This window comes from Rhea pennata, chromosome 15 (assembly GCF_028389875.1).
Source record: "Rhea pennata isolate bPtePen1 chromosome 15, bPtePen1.pri, whole genome shotgun sequence".
Taxonomy (NCBI): domain Eukaryota; kingdom Metazoa; phylum Chordata; class Aves; order Rheiformes; family Rheidae; genus Rhea; species Rhea pennata.
In genome coordinates, this window is record NC_084677.1 from 3512615 (window position 1) to 3533162 (window position 20548).

The 20548-nt window shown below is 67.3% G+C and overlaps 1 protein-coding gene across 3 annotated transcripts; it reads right to left on the reverse strand.

Annotated features, from left to right (window-relative positions):
• Positions 1 to 401: 401 nt before the first annotated feature.
• Positions 402 to 19697, reverse strand: SBK1 (SH3 domain binding kinase 1). 3 transcript variants are annotated; one of them, XM_062588545.1, is made up of 4 exons: positions 19433 to 19697; positions 3035 to 3237; positions 2387 to 2589; positions 402 to 1550 (listed from the first exon to the last, which is right to left on the reverse strand). In XM_062588545.1, exons 1-4 carry the CDS (start codon positions 19492 to 19494, stop codon positions 762 to 764), a joined length of 1257 nt encoding a protein of 418 aa, XP_062444529.1. In that variant the 5' UTR covers positions 19495 to 19697; the 3' UTR covers positions 402 to 761. The 3 variants fall into 3 exon arrangements, with proteins under 3 accessions (XP_062444529.1, XP_062444531.1, XP_062444530.1); XM_062588547.1 differs by lacking the exon at positions 19433 to 19697 and adding an exon at positions 13556 to 13627; XM_062588546.1 differs by lacking the exon at positions 19433 to 19697 and adding an exon at positions 12005 to 12806.
• Between the last annotated feature and the right edge of the window lie 851 nt (positions 19698 to 20548).

A 20548-nucleotide genomic window follows, 5' to 3' on the forward strand; every position in this document is an offset into this window, starting at 1 on the left:
GGAGCGTCCCGCGCGGGGAGCCGGCCCGGCGGCGAGGCTCGGTGCCCGCCTCGCCCGGCCCTCCCGGGGCAGGGGCCGGCGGGAGCGGGGAGACCCCGGCGCGCTCAAGCCTCTCCAAAGGCCTCCTCCACGGACTGGGGTCATCAGCCTTCCTTCGCTCCCGGCGTGCAGGCCGGCGCTCCGGGCCTGGGGGTGCCGGGCCCCGGCGGCGAGCGCGACCCACGCGGCCCCTCGCAGCCAGCGCCCGCCTGCCCTTCCTCTTAGCGTCACTACTACCGCCTGGGGAGCCGTCCGCTCGCCACCCCACCCCGGGGAGGCGAGGAGCTCGGCGCAGCCCTCCTCGCCGGCGCCGCGCGGCCTCCCCGGCCCGGCGGGGCGCAGGGGCCGCGAGCGTCCTCCGCGGCGGGCGCCCCGTGGCCCGCGGCCGGGCTCGCAGCGCCGCCTTCGCTGCCCGAGGCCTGGCCTCCGCCACGGTGCCTGGAGAGATCAGCATCCTCAGTGCTGTCGAGCGCAACCAGTTTGGGGTTTTTTTTCTTCTTTTTTTTTCCTTTTTTTCTTTTGTTTTTTTTTTTGTTTTGTTTTGTTTTCTTCTTTTTTGCTTTGGGAGACACGAATCCCAGTCCCTTTTCCTACCGCAACCAAAACTAAAACCCCGGGCTAGCCCTCTCCCTGCAGGGCAGGGCGCAGGGACAGGCTGACATGGTACCCGCGGGCTGCCCGGAGCGGAGGCGCGCCGCGCCGCGAGGCAGCCCCCGTCGCCGTCAGACACAGATCTCTATTGCTGTGGCCAGGACCATCTGCCCTTTGCCTTTGTCCTGACGTCCGTCTGTCCTGCTCGTCGTCCCCGGGGAGGAGGCGCCCGGCTCGGAGCCGGCGAGCCGGGGGCCGCTCCCTTCGGTCAGGATGGTCCTCTTGAGCGGCGTGGGGGTGCAGGAGCTGGGCGTCTCGTGGCGGTGGGGGCCGCTGGCGAGCTTGTCTCCGGCGTGCTTGCGGGAGCGGTAGGAGGGCCGACGGCGCACCTCGGACATCAGGTCGTACTTGATGAAGTAGAAGACCTCTTTGATGGGGCAGCGCTTCTCGGGGTCCAGGGCGAGCAGGCGCTGGAACATGCGCAGGGCGTTGTCCGTGAAGCGGCGCCACTGCGAGGGCAGACCCGCCAAGCGCCCCTTCTGCCACCGCACAAACTCCTCGAAGAAGGTGTCCGAGGCCGAGGCTGCCTCCCAGGGGAAGTTGCCGGTGAGGACGCAGAAGATGAGCACCCCGAAAGCCCACACGTCGATGCTGGTGTCCACGGTGAAGCCCTCGGCCCGGCCAGCCTGGCACACCTCGGGCGCCGTGTAGGGGATGGTGCCGCTGATGCGCTTGACCCGGCAGCCCACCTTGCGGGTCATGCCGAAGTCGGCCAGTTTGACGCGGCGGCAGTCGCGGTCGAAGAGCAGCACGTTCTCCGGCTTGATGTCGCGGTGCACCAGGTTCTTGGTGTGCATGTAGTCCAGGGCCAGGCCCAGCTGCTGCACGCACCGTTTCACCATGTCCTCAGGGAGCCCCACCTGCGGCGGTGGGACACGGAGAGCGTTAGCAGGCACCCTGCCACCACGATCCCCCAGCTCCCGGGCGCCCAGCGGTGGCTATCGAGGCCATTGGCCCTTTGCTCTGGGCAGGAAGAGCTGTGGGAGCTGCTTCTGGGCTGTTTTTAATCCCCATTTCTCTCCTCTGCTCCATAAGCAACAGCTTCCCCCAGGTAGGGACGGGCCACAAGTGGGGACTGTGTCCCCCTGGCAGGGTCAGAGCCGTAAGGGGCAGGCAGCACACCGTGGGGCTGGCAGTACCTGCACCCCTGTGCCGCCGGCACCCCACAGGCTCCCCCCACGTGCTCTGAGCCCATCTCTCCCCCACGCCACGCTGCCAGCTGACACTGCATCATCGTATTTCCTTTTATTCCTTTTGCACTAAGATTTCATTACACTTCCAATTCAATTAGGTCTGATTTGCGTTGGGATGTTCTCTCTATGTCTCTCCTCCTCGCTCTGTACGACTTCTCCTTTTCCCTTCATTCAATTTTCCAGCCTGCCTCTTCTTTCCTTGCTGCTGCTCTGGCCAGAGAGAAACACCGCATCACACCCTGCAGCAGATCTAAACCACCAGGAGATGTGGTTATGGGTTGTGGGCCCACCTCTGGATGCTGGAGCTCCAGTCAGGGCTGACCGTGCAGTGATGTGTCACCTCCTGCAAAGGCTCCCAGCGGCGCCGAGGCAGGCTTGGCGAGGGGACTCAGCGCCATTACCTCACGCCCAGGCTTGGCACATGCAGAGCTCTGCACCCTGGGGACACTGAGCCCTCATGCCCACCCAGGGACCCTGAAATGCCTCAAGCTGGAGGCTCCCACCTGTGGCGGGATGATGTCGAAGAGGTCCCCACCAGGGGCGTACTCCTGAGCAAAGACGTAGCAGTCCTCTGTCTCGAAGACCACGTCAAAGACCTTGATGATGAAGGGGCTGGAGGAGAGCGTGTTGGTGATGCTGAACTCACGTAGGAAGTTCTTCAGCTTTGTCTTGCTCTTGTTCACAAATTTCAGGGCCATCTTAGTGCCTGTGGTGGGGAGAAGGCCGGCATGGATGTCAGTGCCCAGACTCTGCCCAGGGCACCACTGAAAGGCAAAGGCATCTGCCCTGGGCATCCGCCGGGACAGGAGCTGACATGCAGCTCACAGAATCACACAGGGTTGAAATCTCTGTGTCATCTAGTCCATGCCTTGGCTACAGCACGAGGCACCTAGAGCATGTTGCCCAGGACCCTGTTAAGGCAACTTTTGATTATTCCCAAGGATGGAGACTCCACAACCTGTCTGGGCAACTCATTCCAGTGCTCAGTCACTCTGCCAAACTGGGAAGCAGTAAACCCACAGAGCTGGGTGCAACCCCTCTGCTTCCAGCAAGAGCGTGCAAAGCCCCGCGACTGCACCTGCTGCACCGACCGGAGATGGCGCCGGCAGGCGGCCTCCTCCCTGCGCCAGGGCCCCGTCCCCGCGACTCACCTGTGCTTTTGTGGGACACCAGGTCCACCTTGCCGTAGGTGCCCTTGCCGAGCTCGCGGATGAGGTCGTAGTGCTTGTTGATGTCGGTGCCCGAGAGGGTGCGGATGGCCAGCGACTGCATGTCTTCGGTGATGAGGGGCACCCCGCAGCAGGCCAGCTTGCGCGACGGCTCCTGCTCAATCGAACCCGCACTCATGGTTGTGCTGCAAAGCAGAGACGTGTCATGACCTCTGCGGGGAGAACGAGGCCAACTCATCCCCGGAGCGCCCATAGCACGTGCCGGGCCAGGCGGCCTCGGCAGGTCTCGGGCTGGGTACCGTAAAGCCACGGAAGTAGGTGCCAGGCTCCTGGGGTGGCATGGAGCAGACACCCCGGTGTCTGCTTAGTGCCAGCACCTCTCTTGATACCTCGCTGCTGCTTCCCTGCTGTTTGCCAGCCCCTCCAGGCTGTCCAGCAGCTTGGAGAGGCAGTTCCAGCATTTCCAGAGACCGCGACCGTGCCGGGCACCGATGGGCCGGGCCTCGTGGCTGACCGCGGCCCTGTGGGCACGTGGCCCTCTGAGGCTGGGGGGGTTCATCGGGCAAAGCAGGACGCGAGGGCTTAGGGCACGGCAGAGCCGCGCCGCCGCTCACAGTGATTATAGCCAGGAGGGCAGAGGCGCACGCACGCACACGCACACACGATTTCCTCAGTCCTGCTGCGTTCCAGCAACCGCCCGGGATGGGAGCAGAGGCTCGTAGGTGCCGGGGAGCTCCCGGCGCCGTGCACACTGCGCACGCTGGCGGAGGGAATTACCCTCCCAGCGTTTGCTCTGCAACCCGCGTGGGGATGGAGAGCACGGGGCATGTTCAGGGTGCTGGGGTGATGGGGGGCAGCGCCGCAGCTGCCCACCGCTCCGCCGAGGGGGAAGCTACAGCTCTGCAGTTAATCACTCCATTATATAACTTTGACCATCTATCAGCACCGGCTCTTTCGGCTTTCCGCTGCTAAAGGGTTGGTCTCGCTCATGCAGAGGGCATCTGCAGATCAGCAGCATGCAGACAAAACCCGCTGATGTTCCTCGTTCGTGACATACTACCAGCGCTTCTCCCTTTTTGATTTTTTTTTCTTTTTTTTCTTTTTGCTTTTTTTTTTGCCCTTGGAAGCCAAAGCAGATCTGGTTCTCAGGGCTGAGCCTCAGCTCCCGCTTGCACACACTTCCCAAAAGGGCAGGTGGGTGAGTGCAGATGTGCCGGGCCTGAGACAGGCTCCGGCAGCCAGGAGATCGCGGCACACAAAGGCAGAGCTGCTGGAGCCCCGGGAGCCTTTGCACAGCGGCAAGCGCAAGATGAAAAGCAGCCAGCGTGCGGAGTCTTAAATAGCAAAATACCCTGCTGTGCCGGTAAGTTTTCATTCAGAGGAAGCAAGGAGCAGGATGGAGCCGGGCTGCACTGAGCTGCCTCCAACACAGTTGCAAGCCTCTGCCCTGCAAGCGCATCTGCTCCCTGGAGAGCGCAGGGCCTTCGGCAGAGATGCCCCGGAGCCCACAGCACCCCAGGAACACGGCAAGCTCCTCTCCCCCCCTGTCCTGCCTAGGAGACGGGTCTGCATGCATGGGAAAAGCCCAGCGAGATACCAAACCAGCCCGCCAGGTCGCTGGCCCGCAAGCCCCCTGCGAGCCCTTCCTGCCACCCCGATACGACGCAGTGAGCAGCAGCCCCACCGAGCCTCCACGGAGCTCCGGCCCGGCGCCGATTTGCAGTGGAGCAGGTTATGATGCAGAACTGTATTTCCTTTAAAGGAGATTAGTGCACATGCACACACTCACACTGCTGTCCCAGAACTGCACCAGTGCTGGGGGGAGGCTAGCACAAGACCCGCTCAAACCCATCTCCGGTCTGCTTTCAGCACGTGAAACACGATGAGGAGAGGAGCTCCGGGCTCCCGTGCATCTGCTACAGCTTCTGCAGGTTTCTCCCTCCTTAGTCTTTGAGCAGAAGCGCAGGGACCACAGTACAGACACGTCTGAGCTTTGACTCAGCCACCGTGCCAGAGCTGCAACAAAACCACGCCAGGATCCCCTCGGACTTTGCTTAGGCAGCCGCACTGCTTTCCATCATCCCAAAAGAGCGTGTAGCCGGAGCCTGCTCCTCCTCTGAGCCGTCCCACCGTCCAGGCATCTGCACAAAGCAGAGCAAAACTGTCCGGTGCCAGCTCACACCGCACTCGGCACCGGCAGGAGCACTTACTCAAGGCGCCCTGAAGAAGCAAGTCCTGAAAGGTTGGTGGGAACACGAGTGCTCGGTGCTCCAGGAATGTTTGCAAAGAATATCTCTTCCTTGATGAAGATGACTGCTTTTTATTTTCTATCAGATTGACAAAAATCATGGGATAACAGCAGAGCAGGAGCCGTTATATATTTAGACTTTTAATGGGGTGTCCTACCCCCCCCCCAAAAAAAATAAGAACACACTCAAAATTAATTCCACTTGCCCTGGATACAAACAGCGCCCCTCAGATAGGAACGGTGCCGGGACCCGAGCTGAGCGCTCTGCAGTCAAAGCACAAGCAGGGAGAGCAAAGGACGAGAGCCCGGCTCCGGCGTGCCCGGCAGCCGCGTTCGGCCGAGCGGGAGGCGAGGGGCTCGTTCCGCAGCGCGCGTCTCGAGGACTCCCCCGCAGCGGGGCCGCGGCCGCTGAACCTACGGCAAGCCTCGGAGAGGGCTGCGGAAGAGGCAGCTGGTTGCGGGAGGCTCCGCGGGCTGAGAGCCGCTGCGGCGCAGCTCTGCCCTTTCCGTGAGGGACGCCGAGGCAGAGGGACCGTGGCCGATGCCCGCAGCCAAGCCCGGAGCACCAGCAAAGAGAGAGGCTGGAGGACACCCAGTAGATAGGAGCTACAGCAATGAGATAAGGAACACTTGAGCTAAACCTCAGCACGCAGAAAAAACTGCAGGGAAAGAGGTGGAGCCCCGAGTGCTCGGGACATTGCAACGGCACGGGGAGACGCAGCGCAGAAGCCAGTGCTGGCAGGCAGGGTCGGAGAGCTAAAAGGGCTTTTCTGTTTCTGGACTCGGTGATAAATCCCAACTAGGAACCGCCACAGGAACCACTGCTTTGGCATAAAGCTAACTGCCCATCTGTCTCCAGGAGAAAACAGTGCCAGAGACTTCAAGGAAAGATGCTGAACACCCATGAGGCACCTAGCAGGGCGATGCTCTGTCCCAAGAGTGAAGTCCTCCTCACTCAAGTGTTTTAGCAGCTTGTGCCCTGAAGCAGGAGACCAGGGAGACCCTCTCACACGTTCTCCACCTAAATTAAGCCTCAGCTCCAAGTGTCCCTCATTTCTTTAAACTACTAACATTTTGCATGCTGTCTCTCATCCCAGAGTAGATCTCGATTTTATAATTTTTTTTTTCTTGGGAAGTTGGGTGGAAAATAGAAAAGGAACTTCAACATCATGATGTTCCAAAAATGTATCAGCTTGACTCATAAGATCTTCAAAGCAGCTCATCTCCATAGTGTTTTATTGGCCTTCCTAAAGAGAAGCACCATTTTAGCGTCTTGTTATTGGAGGTGGAGGTGGATTAGCACAGAAGCTAAATGGATGCATGACTAAAAACAGCTCCCAGGATCCTGCAAGAAGAATTATGTCTACACTTGAATTTACAATCATGCTTGTCAATGTCTGTTAATTAACCTGTGTTGAAATACAATTATTCAAGTCAGCAAAAAAAATTTTTTAATGCCTATGGGATAGAGGAGAGAGGAAATGGAAGGGCTGCCTACTCTTTAAAAGATTTCTCTAAGTCAAGGAGTATTTGCTTTTTCCCTCTGCTAAACCTGGCTTCAGCTCCCTACTGCTTGTTGGGTTTTTCTAGGCTGTTTTGCAGAAAGCTCCTTTCCGATTTCGCACACACGTGACCAGAATGGAGAAACGGTCCCATCAGAAATGAGCGTCCTTTGCCACACGTGGACGCGACGTCTCCCGTGCCTCTAGCCCTCTATTTTTGCCTTTTCTTTTTGCTAATGGGGTAGGACCTGCTTTTGCAACAGCCTCCCGGAGGCGTGTGTCTCGGCACGGGCCGCTGCGCCTGCGCGCGCTCGCTCCTGGCCGCGGGGCCGGGCGCCCCGGGCGCCCCGTGGCAGTGCTTTATTCCCCGACGGCTTTTCTGGCCTCAGCGCCCGGCTGAAGCAAACGCAGCGTCCCAAGGCAGCCAGGAGCAGAGCGGAGTGGAAGGAGATCCCCCCACCGCAGCCTCCTGCTCAAGTTTGCCAAGGCACTGAGATGGAAACACACTGCAGGAGATACTTGGATTAGATAAAATTCCTCAGAAACCCCGAGGAGGCTCCAGCAGAGCCTCGTGGTGTGCCAGGGTGAGGCCCGCTGGGCGCCCAGGCAGCCTGCCAGGCAGCAACCCTCGGCTCCCACGGCCCTGGCCCGGGGCACCCACAGGGTGCTGCCAGGGGCCCGGGTACCACCACCAGCTCCGGGACGGGCCCTCAGCTCCAGCCAGCTTCACCATTTCCCAGGTCCCGTTCAGCCACCCAGGTTTAATTCCATTTTGAAACCATTGCAAAAGATAAGGGCTTTATCCCCATTATTATTTTTTTTTTTTTTTTGCTCCAGGTTTCTTCTCCAAGGAGCCTTTACAAACATTTGTTCTCATTCCAGATCAGAAATCTCTCCAAGATGTGCTGACCTTTCTCTGCCCAGCTCAGGAGCCATAAAAAGAACTTGGAAGGGGAGCTCAGGAGGCGAGGGCAGAGGTTCCCGAGCGCGGGCCGGCCCTGGCGGGAGGCCGGGGAGGGCACACGGAGACGGCGACCTCCAGCTCTGCGGCCGGGGCTCGGCCGTGCCCCGCGGCAGCCGGCCCGCCGCAGCGATACGCCGCGACGGGGACTCCCGCCTCGCGGCAGACGCTCCCGGCGCGAACGGAGAGCGTGGAGATCAGCGGGCACGCGCACACTGGGTGGGCTTTGCGTTTCTATTTTGGGCATCCCCAGCCTCCTCCGTTTCTTTGGAGGAAGGGTAACGGGAACGGGGAGCGGGAACGGGCCGTGCTGCCGGCGCGGAGCCGCTCGCGGGGTTGGCGGCCCGGGGCAGAGCGCGGGAGCGCCCCGGGCACACGGCACCACGGCCGCGCCGCGGGGGACAGAAATTGGGGGGTTCCTAGCAGAGGACCTGGGCGCTCCTCGCTGCACGCTTCCAGGGTGGATGCCACCGCGCCGGGGCCTGGCTGTCTCCTCTGCCGTCTTTTACGCAGCAAACCGGGGAAAACGCCGAATCCCAGCGGGACACGGTCCTCGGGAAGGAGGGTCCTGCCAAACCGCTTGCCATGGCGCTCGTTACTGCAGGATCAGGGTAACACATCCCGCTCCGCTGCCGTCCCGACCTGAAATAGTGCTGGGATTATATGACCACAGAGCCAATGCCATTCCCGGGAAGGGAAAGAAAAGAAAAGATTTCCACCCGGCTCTCAACGACCACGAACGCCGCGGGGCACGGGGAGCCTGTTCTGCCCGAGAAGGGGAGCACGCGCCGCGAGCTGGGGACGCCTTCGGCCCAGCTTCGGGGCGAATAAATCAGCAAAAAGCCTCAGCTCGGAGGGAAGCGCAGCGGGAAGGAGGTGGCCCTTCTGCGCCCGCCGCGCCGCGCCAGCGCGGCCCCCGGCACCGCGGGCGCTGCGAGCTGGCGGCGACGGTGCCACGGCCCTGCGTGCCCCGCGGCGAGGGCGGCCCGTCGCTGCCTGCCGGCAGCTCGCACCGCCACCGCCACCGCCGCCCCAAGTTTCTTCCCCTACTATTCAGCTGAAAATTGTTCTCTGTTTAAGCTTAAGCAGCGTTTATCTCATTGAGGAAGGAGGATAATCCACCCACTTCTTCCTCGCTCCGTGCCGCGTATTTATAGCCAGCCGCTCCGTCTCCCGTCGGCAGCTGCCTCTCCTCTCCCGGGATTGCTGCGCCCGGCGAGGAGCCCCACGGACGCGGCCGGCAGGAAGGCGCGGGGACAGGGACGGCAAAGCAGGATGGTTTCCCGGCCCGGCAAGCGGCGCCGCATGGCACCGCGCGCTTTCCCTCCGGGCGCGAGCAGCCCCGCGTACATCAGCGCTGCCAATAAGTAATTGGCAACTCATTAACGGCAAATTGAGAGGAGCAGAGGCCGCGGGAGGAGAGCTGCCCCGGGCGGCCGGCAGAGGCGCGTGCTGGTGAAGCGGCTGCTTGGAAATTAAAGAGGGAAAGGAAGGGGAAAAAAAAAAAACCCTTCCAGCCACAGGCAGGGAACTAGAGGTCAGAAAAATGTCCCAGTTATTAAATGGAGTGAAAGGATTTGGGGCTGAGCCCGACGCACAGATCTCTGCAACAAGACAGCGCGCGCAGACGCCCGGCGAGGGGCCGTCCGGGCTGGCTCGGGGGGCACCCGCGTCCCCTTCCCCGCGACCGGGCAGGCAGCAAAGGCAGGAAAACAGAAAGGCAAATAAGGAGCCGGAGCTCTCCGCGTCTCGGCCGGGCCGGCCGGAGAACGGCTAAAGGCAGATCCGGCCTGGCTCCGGCTCCAGGCTGCGCCGGGGCAAGCAGGAAAGGGAAGGGGGGGGGGAGCAAGGAAGCAACCCGCGGGCCAGAGCTGTTGTCGGAGTCTGTGCAGAGACAGGTTTCTCGTTCCAGAGGGAGAGAAATTAAAAATCCCGGGCAACGGGGCCAGCGCGGCGCACACACTGCCATCCCCTTGCAGCCGGCCCGGCCGCAGCACTTGGATTTTGCGGAGCTTTTAGGTTTTTTTTTTCCCTGCACCCAAATCCTCTGGGTGTTCATTAATTGCGGCGTGAATGAAATCAGTTCCCAGCGAATAACTGAGCTCCTCCGCCGTTCCCCGGCACGCCGCAGGCCCCAGCGCTTCGGGAGCACGGCCGCAGGCGGCCTTTGGAAAGGAGGGGAGGTCGCCACGTCCTCGTTTCCCGGCCGGAGGAAACTGAGGCACAAAGAAAGGAAGCGGCTGCGGAGGCTGCGCGACGAGGCGCAACCAGGAACAGAACCGGGCGTCTCGGTTCTGCCCCCGCGGCGCCCTGCTCCCGCCGCGAGAAGCCCTGCCCCGGGGCAACCCTGGTGCAGGATTGATGCTGCCGCCTCCAAAAACTCGCTGCAGCATCTCGCTGTGCCAAAGGAGAGCCCAGCCTGATGCCTGGTGGTGGAGAACAGGTAGCCTCCGCCCCCAATAGCTGCCACAGCTCTGGAGGAGACACCACCACCACCACCGGGACCTCCTGGCTTTGGTGGAGGAGCTGCTCCAGGTAGACAGCTGCAGGCTCTCCATGGATCGTATCCTGAACCCAAGAGAGGGCTTGTGCTGGGAGCCTCGGCCATCGCTTGCCCTCCGAGTCATCCTCCAAGCTCACGGGCTTGGAGGTCACCAACTGGCCGCCGCTCAGCTCCGCCTCGCCGCCCGCCCCAGGGAAGAAGGGGAAGCACTTCCAGAGCCCATCTGGGCAGGGGATGAAGCTAACGGAAGACCAGGCAGCCAACCCGGCCACGTGCCCTCAGGCAGCGGGTCCGCAGCCAAGGGCACGAGCGCGGCCCGCGAGGCGCCCGGTTCCCGTGGGCCCCCCGCACCAACAGGCTCCGAAACCCTTCCGCTCTACGTTGCTTCCTAACTACGAGCTGAGCTGTCAAAGTCATTTCAGCGCGAGCGCTGAGCTCCCCGGCTCCGGCACGGGCAGGCGGCAAGACCTAGAAACCATTTCGCATCGCTCCGCGCTCAACGCGTCCATGCGGCCCGACCGCCGTGGCCCCGGGCAGCGGCCCGGCCTCAGGGGGCCGAGCGCGGGCTGGGCGAAGGCGGTGGCGCTCGGCACCCCGCGGCGACCGAGGGCGCGGGGCAGATCGCAAGGGAAAGGGCCGCCGCGGCGCACGCGTTTGCCGGCCCTGCCTGCGCGACCGCGAGCGACGGTGCTAGCTGTTCGCCGCTCCGACGACGCCTCGCGCGTCCTCGCGGCTCCGACGCGCCCCCGGGATCGCGGCGCCCCGGCGAGCCGCGGCGGCCGCGTTAGCGCCGCTTCCCCGGCGCGGAGGGAGCCGCGGCGGCGGCTTCGCAAAGGCACCTTGGCGAACGAGGCCGCCTCGTCCCCGCGGGCGGCGCGCGCGGACGGCACCTCCCGGCCGGCGCCGCGGCAGCCGCTTCTCCCTCCGCTGGCGAGGGGAGGGCGGCGGCGGCGACCCCGCGGCCGCGGAGCCGAGCTGCGCGGCGGCGCTTTCCCTGGAGCCGGCGATATTTCCCGGGAAATATCCTCCCAGCCCAGGCGCCCAGCCGCGGAGCGGGGACGCCGCTGGCGCCGCTCCGCAGACGTTTGCACGCTCGCATTGAATTTCCCGTTATCCAGAGTTTCTCGAACCAGCTTCTCGCCTGGGTCCCTGCAGGCGGCCCGGTGTCAAACGGGAGATCGGGCCGGGCTGCCCCGGCGCCGAGCGACGCGCAAAGCGTGCGCGCTCCCAGCGGGGAGCCGGCTCCCTCCTCCAGGAGGCATCGCAGCTGCGGGCAGAGTCCGGCCCCGTTACGCCCAGCTGCAGCTCCCCGGTGGCCAGAAATCCGTCTCTCATCAGCCGCGAAAAGCTTCTGCAGCGTCCCAGCGCAGCGGCTCGGGTCTCCTCAACAGCCTCTCCAGGAAATTTGGGGCAGAGCAAACGAACAGTCGTCCCTGCTCTCTGCCCCCGACAGCTCTCGCGCAGGGCTCGCGAGAGGCAGCCGCATCCTTTCTCCCGGGAAAGCCGCCCCTCTCCTCTCCCGTTACAACCTTCTCAGTGCCGGGAACGCGGCTTGCCTGGAGCTTTTGTTCCCATTTTCCGTGCCCTCGTTTCCAAGCTCGGGGTTTAGCAAGGCACCTTTCTTTTTTAAAAAAATAAAAAATAAAAAGAACAAAACCAGATGATGGGGCGCTGGCTGCCTTTCAGCGCTTTGCCTTCCCAGGATTTTTCACGATCAGTGGCATAGCTTTGTTAGTACCTCCGCTACTTCATCCTCCAGCTCCTCCCGCGTTCTCCGAGCCTTGCCGCTGGCACCGGGGATTTATGATTACTTCATTGTTTGATTGGTTTTCATCAGCCTGTCATCATCTCCCTCCTAAAACTCTTCCAGCAGCGCCGGCAGCCGCTCGCCTTTGGGATCTGCAAAGACAAACGCCGCGAGAGGCACCCGCCCGGCCCCTTCTCCAATGCGGGCGCCCGGGCTCCTCGGCTCTTCTCCCGGCCCGGGGCACGTCGCCTGGCTCGCGGGGCCGACCGACGTCGGTGCGCCAGCGGCTCCTTTCCGCAACGGCACAGCTCCTTCCTCCGCAGTGCCGCAGCCGTGCGGGGACGCCGCTCCCCGGCCCTTCCCAGGAGCGGGAGCCCACGCGGGCTGGCACGCTCCTCGGCTGCGCTCCTCGGCTCCTGCTTTCAGTGTAGCGGGGCTCTCGGCCGCTGCCTGGCTATCGCCCCGCCGCAGCTCCCAGACCTTCTCCCTGCGCGCTGCCGAGGGCCGGCGGAGCCCCGGAGCTCCCGCCAGGCTGCGGGACCCGCGCATCCCGCCTCGCCGCTCCCGTCGTCGCACCGCGCCGGCTCCCGCCGAGCGGCACGAGGGACCCCCTTCCCCTCCGGAAACATCCCCTCTCTGCTGCCGCTGCCCCCGGGAAGGGTTTCGCTAAGCCGTCGCGCCGAGGGGAGCCGCCTCGCCCGGGCTCCGCGGCGCAGGGCAGCGGGCACCCAGCGCACGGCCCGAGCGCGGCTTGCCGGGCCCCGGGCAGGCAACGGGCCGGAGCGCGGGCGGCTGCCGGCTCGGTGCCCCACTCGCCCCAGCCGCCGCCGCCGAGCCGTGGCCGGCGCCGGCACCTCCGCCCGCACCGCCCCGCGGCCGGGGCAGACGGGCGCCCCCGGCAGCGGGCAGCGGGCTCCGGGCCGGGGCAGGCCGCCGCCGCCGCTCCCGGCGGCCTCCTGCCCGCTTTTCTCTATTTTATTTTTTTTATTATTTTATTTCTCCCTGTCTTTAGCCGCGCTCCCGAGGCACCGGCTCCAGCCCACCTCCGCAAGCCGCCGGCGTCGCCTCCTTCGCGGCCCTGCCGGGGCCGGAGCGGGGCCGGAGCGGGGCCCGACCCCAGCCCCCCCGGGCCGCGCCGCGCCGCGCCGCGAACAAAAGCCCCCGGCGCCGCCGCGCCCGCCCCCTCCAGCGCCGCCGCCGCCCCGGGCACCGCGGCCCCAGCGCCGGGCCGAGCCCGGGGCAGCCCCGCGGCCGCCGCAAGGCCGCCTCGCACCCGGGCCGCCGGCGGCACCGGGGCCCCGTGTGACACCCGCCCTCCCCCCGTCGGGGGCGTTTTGTTCTTCGGGCCGCCCGCTCTCGCGGCTCGCCGCGGGGCCCCGACGGCCGGCAGCGCCGAGCCATGTGCCGGGGCGCGGCGGGCACACAAAGGGCGCCGAGCGCCAAGGGCACCGGCGGCACCGGCGGCGGCACCGGCGGCGGCACCGGCGGCGGCGCCGCCACCTCCCGCCCGCCCGCCCGCCGCGCCGCGCCGCGCCGCCTTACCGGGGGAGGGGGCCGCGCCGCGCCCCGTGCTTCGCGGCCGCGCCGCCGCCTGCCCCTCGCCGGCGGCCGGGCCGGGCTGGCCGCTGCCGCGCCGCCGCCGCCCGCCGCGGCCCCGGCCCCGCCGCCGGGAGGGGAGGGGAGGGGAGGGGCGGCGCGGCGCCCCCAGCCCCCGCCCCGCGCGGCAGCGCCGCCCGCCGCGCCGCCGGGCCCTAGCGCCGCCCGCCGCCGCCGCCCCTCCGCAGCCGAGCCGGGAGCCTCCCGCAGCGCGGCCGCCGGCTCCCGGCACAGCCCGTCCCGAGCTCGGGGAGTGCCCTGGGCGACGCGCCGGCCCCGGCGCTCCGCTCCCCGCGCTGCCCAGCAGGGCCCCGAAGCAGCCAGCGTTTCCTCTCCCCCAGTCCAGGCTTGTGATCCCGCTTTTTGTCCCGCTCCCTCCTCCCGGGATGCTGAAACTCCGCCACCGCCGGGTTGCCGCAGCCAGAGCTGCCCCGGCCTCGGCGAGCCTGAGCAGCCCTTCCTCGATCGCGAGTACGAGCTCCCCAGAAACCCCCCCTCTCTCCCACTCGAGCCGTCCCAGCGAGGCAGCATGGTCCACCGCAGCAAGCCTCGCCGGAGCACCTCTCTGGAAGAGGTGGCCGTTGCCGTCGTCTCACGGGGCTGCAGCTGGCCCTCCGGGCGCCATCCCTGCTCGGCAGGTGGTTCCCAGCCTGTGGCTCGAGTCCGACCTGGGGGGGCAGATTCAAGCAACGATATTTTCATTCCGGAGGAGGCTCTAGCACTGCCTGGATGACCCGAGAGCTCAGAAGTGCGCTTGTTGGGTGTTCAGTTGGCGAGCTGGGTCCTCGCTTCCCATCCTGGCAGTCACTGCAGGCACCAGAACGGACTCTCACAGCACACGACGAAGATTCAGGGAGCCACTGTAGTTCAGTGCCGTCAGAAATGTGCCTCCGACACATCCCCAACACGTGGTCACCGCCCGCTTTCCTCCACGTTCCCCATCTTTTGCTCTCCCCGAGGTTTTCAGGACTTCATCTTTCTTCTCCCTTTTTCCGCGCAGGTGACTCCTGCCTTCCTGGGTTTTGCGGCGCACCTGATGGCGGTGGTAGGCTGATACTTTTGCCTGGACGAGCAGATGCTTTGCGGTGGAAACACTGCAAAGAGGAGGACGGGCGATCCGCCGCGCCCGCGCAGCACGTGGGCCCCGTGCTCATGCCCGCAGACGGGATTTGCAGAGACTCTCACTGCCGAATTCGGACAATTCCCCGCTGAACGTGTGAAAAGAGTTGGACAAACACAAGCAAAATTTTGCAGCAAAAGCATTGCAGGTAGCGCGTCCCCCGCGCCGTTCCGCCCCTCCAAAACGCCGCTTCCACACGGGTGCAAAGCGCCGTGTATTCCCCGTGGAGCCACATAAACTGAAACGCGCCAGAGGAAGTCAGCGGAGACAGGCATTCAGCATGGATTTAATTTCAGCCTTGTTAAAGTTTGGCAACGCATTAAGCAACTGATGCCAGAGCCTTAATACGGGAGCCCTTGGGCACCTCCAGCCCCAGGAGACGGTGTCAGTTCTGCCTCTAGCTATGTACAAGGAATCGGAGGAGAGGCGGCGGGTCCGTACGGCGTCCTCCGCCCGCGGCATCCCTCAGCAGGTTTGGTCTCCCTTTCACGGCTCCTTGCTGCCGTCCGGTTTCGGGAGACCCGGTGAACTGTTCGGAGCACAGGCCAGGGCGAATCTCCACGTGGGGTGAGTCTGTGCGCTTCAGCGGAGCTGGGGCATTCACCAGCGCGGTGCCGGATCCCAGCGGAGATGGTCTAATTAATGACCAGGACTCGCCTTGTGGCTTTGGGTGCTCTCCGTAAGAGGGAGCAGAGGGACGAACGCACTCCGGCGCGCCGCTCCCTCTGCCCTCACAGTCCCGTCGGTCTCACGATGCCCCTTCCCCGGCCGGGGCCGGAGGCAGTTTAAGCAGGACACTAAGCCAGCAGCGATACCTGCTGCTGCCAAAGCCCCTCAATGCCGGCAAGGCTTGGGAAGCGCTTCGAGAACGACGGAGACCTATTGCAAGATACCAAACTGCAGGCGCTCGGGCAAACGGGACGCCGCCTCCACGCGGCTACGCTGCAGCACCTCGTGCTAACCGGGGCGCTCAGCCACGCGCCGGCGCAGCGCTGCGAGGCCGGGCCGCTCGCCGCAGGAGCCGGCGCCGCTGCCCGGGAGGCTGACTCGTGTCCCGCCACTCGCGTTGAATTTGCTGCCAAACGCTGCTCTGACCCTCCGGACGCCGCAGCTGAGCCCTCGCGCGGTTACCGCATCTCGTGGCACTAATGCAGCAGAGCCCAGCCACGGTGGGGGTGCCCGCCCGGAGAGAGAGATCCTCGCGGCGTGCAAAAGGAGGGCAGAAACACCGTCCCCCCCCGAGCGCAGCGGGGCGCCGAGGCCGCCCCGGGCGAGCCCTGGGCATGCCGAGTGCCGTGCTGCTCCGCGGCGGAGCCGGTCAGGTGGGTGCCGAGAGCGGCCGGAGCCGGGACGCGGTGGCCGGAGGCTGCTACGCCCACGCCAGCGTGTCCCGCGCCTTGCCCTGGCGAGCAGCCCGGCCCCGGGGACACCCACCGCGCAAGCGAGGCGAGAGCGCGTGCCCGGCGCTCCCGCTCCGTCGGCCGCGGCCCCCCGCTCCCGGCCGCCAGCGCGGCGCGGCGGCGCGCCGGCCTCGGCCTCGGCACGGCTCGAAGCACCGCGCCGCTGCTCTTCGCTGCGCCTCGGCCTATTTATAGCCACGGGCTGTTTCTAGGTCAGGCCCGAGAAGCGGCCCCTGGGGAACCGCCGCGGGGACGGGGAGGGGGGACTGCGGCGGCGGCGCGGGGCGCTCGGCGCCCCGAATACGCCGCGAGGGGGGGAAAAAAAGCTGCAGCAGGTTTCGCCCGCGCCGCGCAGCGGGAAACGCAGCACGCGGGCAGCCCGCGGGCGATGCTGGGCGGTCTGCGGTAGGGCACGGGCGGCCGGGGGCCCCCCCGAGGGAGGGCCCCCCCCCTCGAGAGCGCGGCCCTTCAAAGCGCTCCAAAAACACTAATTAAGATCAGGGAGATGAAAGGAGCCCGATGAAACACGTTCATCACCTCCCGCCAGCCCAGCCCAGCCCAGCCCAGCCCAGCCCAGGCTCCCGGCGGCCCCGGAGCGTTCTGCAAGCTTTTGGGAAAGGCGCTTCCTGCCCCCAAATGGCAACGGCCGGACGAGAAACGCGTTGCAAAAAGGAGAGCAGCCGCAATCCCTCTGCGAAGCGCGCGGGAGACGCGGCGGGAGCTCCCCGGTGCCCTGCGAGAACCGCTGCCGCCGCCGAGCGGCCCCCGAGCGGGGCTTCGGGGTGGGCGCTGGGCGCCGGCCCGCGCGCCGCGGCTGCTCGGCGCCTCCGAAGCCCGGGCCCCTCTCCGCCGCGGGCAGCCGCGCTCGGCCGGAGCAGCCGCGGGCAGGAGTGCCGGGGGGTTCCCGGGGAAAATAGGGACGTGGAGGGGCTGGCGCTGCCCGCGGCCGGGGGCGACCTCCCTGGCAGCTGCCGCCGCGCTCCGGCGGCCGAAGGGAGAGGGGCACGGGCCTTGCCGAGCCCCTCGGCGGCCACTCGCTTAGCCGGGCCGCTGGCCCCCCTTGGCCGAGCCACGCTGCACCCTCGGCCGCCGGCAGCAGCTGCGCCGGGAGTATTGATGGCTCCTGCTACCGAGGTCACAGATCGGATCCGGCCTGTGCCGTGCCGCCCGCCGCGGTCCTCCGCTCCCGTCAGCCGCGGGGACGCTCCGAGCAGAGCCCCCTCCGCCAGGCGCGTGCCGCAGCGGCCGTGCCCAAGCCCCTGCTCCGCGGGCGGCCGTGCCGGCGGTGCAGCCCCGGCCTCCCCGGCGCAGGCTCGTGGGTCGGGACGTGCGGCACCAGCTGCCTGAGTCTGCCAGGCAGCCCGAGCCCACTGCAGGCAGCTTGGAAGTAGTGTTGACTCTGGAGCCTAGTGATGACTATTTACTGCTTTGGAAAGAAACAGAAAAGAAAAAGAACGAGTTTATTTGGAATGCGTTTGATCTGAAAAGAAACAGCAGATATTTTCACGAGGAGGAGTTGGGATTTGGGGGCAGAGCAGGGTCACGGCAGTGTCTCACTCTCCCCCCGGGGAAGCAGCAGACACCAAGCTGCTGCCTTGGGCGGCCGTGCTGCTGCTCTCGCAGCGCGCCGCTCGCAGCCCGCTCTCCTGGCACCATCTAGCGAGGGAGAGGAGACAGACACGCTCCCTCCAGCACAGGCCTGCGCAGGGCCCGGGGGGCCCGGCTGGGGGCCGCCGCCGCAGCCGCACAGGGCCCCCGGCCCCTGCCCGGGCAGTGAGCCCCAGCAGGGCCCTGGCGCGGGGCCCGCGCAGCTGCCGAATAGCCCCGGCTGCCAGGCAGGGCCTCAGGCCACCGCGCCGCGGCGGTGCGCCCGGGCGCGCTCCTGCCCTGGCCGAGAACGCCAAACTCGTGTCGCCTGTGGCCTGGCGCAGGCGGCCGGAGCAGGCGCCACAGGCGCAGCCTGCCACCTCCCCGCCAGCAGCCCCCGCGGCCGCGGCGCCCCGCGCCCGCACTCGGCCCCGACCGCGCGGCCGCGTCGGGGAACGATGCGTTCGGGGAGGGACCGGAGAAGCTTGTAATTAGTGCTGCAATCAGCGCTGCAAGCGACGGGGGCGAGAGCGCGGAGCGGCGCTGCGGCGGGGGCTTGGCCGCAAAGCAGGTCTGGGGCAAACGGAGCGGGGGGACGCGGCGAGCTGGGGCCGCCCCGGCTGGCGCGGGAACTCGCGAGGGGGCACCCGCGGGTGGGGGGCCGGCCGGGCGGCTGCCCGCGGGCTGCGCGGCGCCCGGCTCCCCCGCCGCCCGGCACGGCGCTCCGCCGAGCCCGCGGCGCAGGCTCCGCTCGTCTCTGTGCAATTTCATTTCAGGGCAGCCGGAGGGTTTTCTGTGCCCCTGAGCCGAGGCTGGTTGGGGTTTTTTTTCAGGAAATCACTTTTCTTACGCGCCTTGCTTTAAAATAGCGGTGCCTGGGAAGCGCGGGGCTGCCGTGGTCTGCCCGGGAGACGGCCCGGGAAGGCCCGGCGCGATGCGGGCGGGAGCGGAGGCTTTGCCGGGACGCGGTGCCCCGTGGCTGCCGGCAGCGGCCCGGTGCCGCGCGGGAGCAGCTGGGCACGGCATATGCCGGCGTTGGCACGTCGCACCCGCGCCGGCTGGCTCGCTAAATCAGGCAACAGGCGCGTTCACCTCGGCTGCCGGGCAGGAGAGAGGCGCTGCCGGGGCCAGGAAAGCGGCCAGGAGGGAGGGAGGGAGTCCCGCCGGGGCCGGGCGCCTGCGGATGGGCTTTGGAGCCGGGCAGGCGGGCCGGGGAGGGCGCTCGGCGAGCGGGATCGGGCCGGCGCCTCCCCCGGCAGCCCCCGGGGATGCCGCGGGTGAGCGGCGCCGGGCTGTCCCCCGCGGAGCGCGGCCGGGGCCGGGAAGGCCGGCGGGCTCCCCGGGGGGGGGGCCCAGCGCCTCGGGGAGCAGTCGCCCCCTTTCCTGCGGTGGGCCGGGCAGCTCCGCCCGGCTCCACCCCGAAGTCAGCGGCATCCGGCACCGCCGAACTCTAGAGCTTCACACGAGGGTCGGAAAATCGAGGACCCCAGAGCAACCCTTCCAGGCTGCCAAGGCCCCTCTGCGGCCCGGCCGCCGGCACCCAGCCGCTCGCGCGGGCCGCCCGGCCGGCCTGGCGAGCCCCCCGGGCGGCGGCGGCGGCGGGATCCCCCCCGGCCCGGCCCCCCGGGCTGCGCGGCCTCCGGCTCGCCTCCCCGGCCGGGCGCGGGAGCCCCCGCGGCGGCGGCAGCCGGGCACCCGGCGGGGCGCAGGACTCACCCGCTCGGGTGCAGGGGCTGCAGCTCCTCTTTCTGGAAGCAGACGAAGCAGAAGGAATCCATCGCTCGCCGGCGGCGGCCACGGCTCCCGGGCGGCGGGGTCTCCAGGCCGGGCAGCGCCGCAGAGCTGTTGGCATCTTCCCTGCCCTCGCCAGTGCCACCGGCGGCCAGCAAAGACGGAGCGGGGACGCTCAGGGGCTGCCGCCCAGGGCCGCGGTGCGGCAGCCACGCCGCGCTCGTGCCCGGCGCTGCCTGCCAGGAGCCGGCCGTGCCCGCGGGCTCTGCGAGCCGGCGACGCCGGGCGCCTCCTCGCCGAGCAGCGGCATCGCCTGAGCCGAGGGGGCCGCCAGGGCAGGCCGAGGCCCCCGGCGGCTCCGCTGAGCCCCGCGAGCGCTTCAGCGGCCGGCGCCGGAGCAACCGGCCGCCCCGCTGCGCCGCGCGGGGCTGGCGCCCATCCCGCGCCCGCCCGCGGCCCGGCCGGCGCCTCCGGCCCGGGGGGCAGAGTTTGCACCGCGCGAGGCGCCCGGGCTCGCAGCAGGAGGGCCGGCAGGCGCCCGCCGCCGCGCTCCCCGGGAAAAGTTGGGGCCCCGGCGAGCGGCAGCTCCGCGGGGCTCGTCTCGCTGACGGAGCAGCCGGCTCGCTCTGGCAGATAAACCAGCGTGCGAGTATTAATAGCTGCCGATTCCCGCGGAGAGGCTGGGAAGTTAACTCCTCGGCTGCCGCAGCCAGCCGGGCACCTCCGGCCTCGTCCCGGGCGTCGATGCTTCGGCGCTGCGCAGCACCGCCGAGCTGAGACCCGGCACGCTCGCCGCGGCTCGCCCCGGGCGGCCCCGCGGCTCCCCGCGGAGGCGAGCGCGGAGCCCGAGGCGCCAGCGGAGTGGCCCGGGCACGGCGCCGGCTCGGCTGCGGGCTCGGGGCAGGGCGGGCGGGCGCCGCGCCGGGGCCCGGGTGGGCGAGCGTGCCGGCGGGAGGGCTGCGCGGCGCCGTGCCCCGCCAGCCAGCCCGGCCGCGCCGCGCTGCGCAGCCCCCCGGCTCCTCTCCTCCCGGACACGCTGCCCTCCGTGGCGGGTGCGCTGCCCCCGGGTGCAGCAGCTCCTCCAGGGCCCTGCGAGGGTGC